The following is a 4,851-nucleotide window of genomic DNA, read 5'->3' as shown; positions in this document are numbered from 1 at the left end:
ACTAGCTCTGTAGACCAGGCTGGTCTCGAACTCACAGAGATCCGCCTGCCTCTGCCTCCCGAGTGCTGGGATTAAAGGCGGGCGCCACCATCGCCCGGCCCCAGGTTCAATTCTAAGCAGGCACATGGCTGCCCACAATCAGACATAACTCCAGTTCCACAGGGTTTGATCCCCTCTTCTGACCTCTGAAGACAACAAGCATGAACATGTCTCACTGGCACACACGTAGGCAAAGCACTCATACACATAAAATAAAACAAAGAAATCAAACACATGCACACACACAGACACACACACGCACACACACAGACACACATGCACACACACACGCACAGACACGCACACACACACATGCATGAACACTCACACAGACACAGACACACACACACACACGCATGCATGCACACTCACACAGACACAGACACACACACACACACACACCCCACAGAGGAAAAGGTGTGAGTTGGAGTACTAATGCCCTATCTCAACTGAGAATTTACCCAAGAAAAATAAGAACTATAACATCAAAAAAAAAAAAGAAGTTCAACTTCACCGGCAGTCAAAGAAACACAAATTAAAACCACGTGCCACTTTCGGTCTCAGATTAGCATAGATTTTCTTAAATGACAACAATATATTATGGCGAAATTAATGTGAGAAAAAAGGCAGTGTTTGAGGGAGTCTTTTTTCTGGCTTTTTCTGCTGGCTTAGGGTGTGAATTGGTACACCCCATCTAAACTTCAATTAGCATCTGCTAATGAGCCATAACATCTCACAGCCTTTGACGTGGTAATCCATTTCTAGGAATCCTGAGATGAGCAAAACCGAGGACAAACATATGCATATACGTGTTCACTATAGCAATATGGATAACACTAAAAACTTTGAAGGAAGCATAGAATAACAACAACTTGAAATTATTTAATCAACTTACAGCATTCTCAGAAGATGAAGAGTATAATGCCATTGAAAACTGTCTTCACTATGGGCATAGTGGCACATACCTTTAACCCTAGCACTTGGAAGCTAGAGGCAGGTGAGTCTCTTTGAGTTCAAGGCTAGCCTGGTTTACAAAGTGAGTTCCAAGACAGAGCTACATAGTAAAACCCTGCCTCAAAGAACCATAAATAAAAATAAATAAATGAATGAATAAATAAATAAATAACCAAGCAAGCTAATGGAATAATTATTTTTTTAAAAAAAATGTCTTCACAAAGTACTTTTGGAGGCTGGGGACAGCTCAGTCAGTAGAGGGCTTGCCTAGCACACACATCGCCTGGGTTCTGTCACCAGTGTCGCTAAGACAGATACATACCTCTCCTTCCAGCCTTCAAAGGTGGAGACAGGAGGATCAGGAGCTCAGGCTCACCTCTAGCTACATAGAGAGGTTGAGGCTAGCCTGAACTACATGTTACTTTGTCTCAAAATAACAAAAAAAAAAAGCATTAAAAATCATATAGAAAGTTCTACAAACTAAAGTTACATGGCAAAGTTCAAAATTAGATTCAAGCTGGAAGTTGAGTGGTTTAAATATTACATAGTACACCTAAGATTCTATTCTGGCCCTGCTTGTTCTGCACTGTCAGGAGGAGACAGCTGGCTTTTCTCCGACTGTGGAGAGTCTACATGGAGTAACGTCCCCTAAAATACGGGTTATGTAGTACAAAAGTAATCTGTTCTCTATGCCGATGAATTCGTCATTCTCCAAAAGAAGTTTGGGCGGGCTCCACACTTGAACAATTGCAGGTGGTTCCCTCAAAGGAGGCAACGAAAGGAACTGAAAAACAGTCGTTCCTCTGAAGAACAAAGGACGAGCCGACGAACCGCGTGTAAGGGTATGCGGGTGTGTGGACACATTTAAGCTGGAAAGGAATATCCTAAAACACCGGCAGTGGTTTTCTAAGCAGAGATATTCTAGAAGTACATTAAGTGATGGCCTCAAGATGCATGGGGCCATTTACACCAAATTGAATTCAACTTAATTTAAAATTTCCTCATTCCCTTGCAGTAGTCACATTTCAAGGGCTTAACAGCCAAGGTAGCCAGTGGCTACCAGATCAGACGAAGATCCAGGTCATTTCGGTTATCACATAAAGATCATTTGGACGGTGCTATTCTATTTTTTTTTGTTTTTGTTTTGTTTTGTTTTTGTTTTTTGAGACAGGGTTTCTCTGTGGTTTTGGAGCCTGTCCTGGAACTAGCTCTGTAGACCAGGCTGGTCTCGAACTCACAGAGATCCGCCTACCTCTGCCTCCCGAGTGATGGGATTAAAGGCGTGCGCCACCACCGCCCGGCTTGGACGGTGCTATTCTAAATCATGCTCTTTCCAGATGTATTACAATATGCACTGCAGTCAATTCCTCTTACAAACGGGGCGGGGTAGGGATGCTGTAAGAGAAGAAAACGGGGTCCACAGAAAAAGCAATCACACTGCAAGTGCGGGAGGGGGGGCACATTCTCTGGAGAGGAGCCTGCAGGAAATCGTATCCTGTGGGGACACAGAGCAGTCACAGGTACTCAGGGGCCATCACAAAAGGCTCAAGGGAGACGTGAGTGTAGTAGACATTCCAAGGGAAGACAAGACATAGAAATTCAAGCAGCAAGGGTGGGGAAGGAGGTCGTTAGGGCCAGAATCACCGGTTCTTGTCTCTCCCCACTCACCAGCCATTACAGCTGCTGACCGTTGAGCTGGCTCAAAAGGACATTTCCCCCGGCCACTCTCAAGTCTTTCAACCTGCTGGAAACTGGACACATCCTACAGACCAGAAGGGGGTGGGGCAGGTGGTTTAGGGTTCATGGGGAAGGTTCATGGTGAGAATGAAACAGAAGATCAAATGGAAAAAAAGACCATTTCCATTCACCCCCTCTCCCCACTCTCGCCCCCATACCCAGTCACCTTAACCCCGGTCCCTCCACCCGCTCCTTTTCTCTGCGTTCCTCCCCTTTGCCCTCGACCCATCCCCCACACTTCCTCATGAAGGCATACCTAAAACAGGCCTAGAAAATACCACGAGGCCAGTCATCGGTCTCTCCTCAGTAATTCTGGAGTTTGTAACTACCTGGATGTGCTACAGCCAGAGAGATGGAAAGGGGCAGACAGCCTTTTGAGGGTTGGAGCTCTGAGGAAGGGCAAGGAAAAGCGGAAGTCACAGAAACCAGCTAAAGCCCAGGAACTTAGAGAAAACAAAGTATCATTCTTCCTCATGGAAGACAGGGTCAGGTCCCACATCCAAGCAGAGAAGGAAACTGTAAAGCCAATGAAGAATGACCCAAAGCTCAGAGGATGCTCTGAGGGCTTGCTAGGCAAGTACTGTCTTCTCCCAGAGACCTCCAGAGGGGTGGAGGTGACAGATGAAGAACTGCCATCAGGGCCAGTCACAAGTGATCTTAGTCTAGCCTAGAGCACTAAGAGAGGGTCAAGCTAACACCTAAAAGTGGAAATGAACGGTTTCACTAGGACTCAGAGGAACATTACTGTAGTTGGCTTCAGATCAAAGTTATGACATGGACATGCCAGGCATGCTGTCTCTAGCTCACAAACTCAAGTAGACGCCCACGGTGGCAGCAGCTTGATTGTTCCGATGCTAGTCAGAGGTGTGCAGTAAAGACAGATCCTAAGCTTAATGCTGCTACTGTCCAACTATTCGCATTGCTCCTCTCTTTGCTGCAGATGGCAAACAAGGTTTGAGTGTGCTGATATAATTCTTAAAGAAGTCTTGTAAAAACGCGACGTAAACTGATGGCTTCTCCAGAAGAAGATATTGGAATGGAAGACCCCAGCACTCCAAATGTGTGGTAATGAGAAGATCCTTGTCTGAGGAGAAGGATGGTGGTTCTGCACTATCAAAGTGTTCCACCCCTCCTGGAGTGCAGTGAGCACCAACCGGGGCTGCTTTTCTGCTCTCTCACCTAAGCTACTCTTTGCCCCATGTGGAACAGATCCACCCCCAATTTACCTCCATATTTACTTCACATCAATTTTTCAGAATTGCACACATCTGTGCACGCGTGCACACACACACGCGATACCTTGTAGTGGTATATTGTTTGTATTTTAATAAATAAATCTTGTCTGAAGACCAGAGGCAAAGATAAAGCCACTAGAGGTCAGGTCATGGTGACGCACAGAGGCAGATGGATTTCTGTGAGTCCCAGGATTCCCTGGGCTACAGAAGATCAATGCAGAAACAAACGCAGGTGGTGGTGTGTTGGAGGAGGCCACTGTTGGTCCAGTGGTGTGTCACCTTTATTCCCGGTACTAGTAAGGAATCACACATCTTTAATCCCAGCCCGAGAGGAAATATAAAATGAGAGGAGAGAGGGGCTCCTGCTGCTTAGTTTACGGTCACCCAGCTTTGGGAGAGGTAAGACTTCTCTAGTGGCTTGGTTGTTTTGATTTTCTGGTTTTCAGGTTGAATTTATTTATTAAAATACAAATAATATACCACTATATAGCCTGGAGTACAAACTCTAACCCAATCTATTTATTTTCTACTGCTTCTCAAAATTATCTTCGTTCCAAAAAAAAAAAAGTCACCTTTTATTTCTGGAAAACAAACTGTTTTCCTATCTCTGTCCCTAAAACTGCTCTCTTTTTTTTCAGCAAAGACCAAAAAGACAGGCCTTTTCCTGATCCCCACCCACTTCAATCTCTATGTATCAGTTGGCATGTTCAGTTCATTTCCTTGAAATATTCCATTCCTTGGCTCTTGAGACTGTATCTTCCTGGAATCCTTCCTATTTGTTTCTCTAGCTCCTTCTTTGTCCAGCCCCACCATGTATATCCTTAGGATCCATCTGTAGTTTGTTTCTCTAGCTCCTTCTTTGTCCAGCCCCACCGTGTATATCCTT

At 45.1% G+C, this 4,851-nt stretch overlaps 1 protein-coding gene across 1 annotated transcript in view; it reads right to left on the bottom strand.

Annotated features, from left to right (window-relative positions):
- Sema4f (ssemaphorin 4F) overlaps positions 1-4,851 on the bottom strand; it is a 29,480-nt gene that overhangs the window by 17,548 nt on the left and 7,081 nt on the right. Inside the window, exon 5 of the mRNA XM_005364694.2 lies at positions 2,662-2,755. Coding sequence (XP_005364751.1) covers positions 2,662-2,755 — 94 coding nt within the window. The remainder of the gene's footprint in view (positions 1-2,661; positions 2,756-4,851) is intronic.

The sequence above is a fragment of the Microtus ochrogaster genome, assembly GCF_000317375.1.
Source record: "Microtus ochrogaster isolate Prairie Vole_2 chromosome 14 unlocalized genomic scaffold, MicOch1.0 chr14_random_3, whole genome shotgun sequence".
Classification (NCBI taxonomy): Eukaryota; Metazoa; Chordata; class Mammalia; order Rodentia; family Cricetidae; genus Microtus; species Microtus ochrogaster.
The sequence above is the reverse complement of the archived record's forward strand: the minus strand, read 5'-3'. Positions and strand labels throughout refer to the sequence as shown.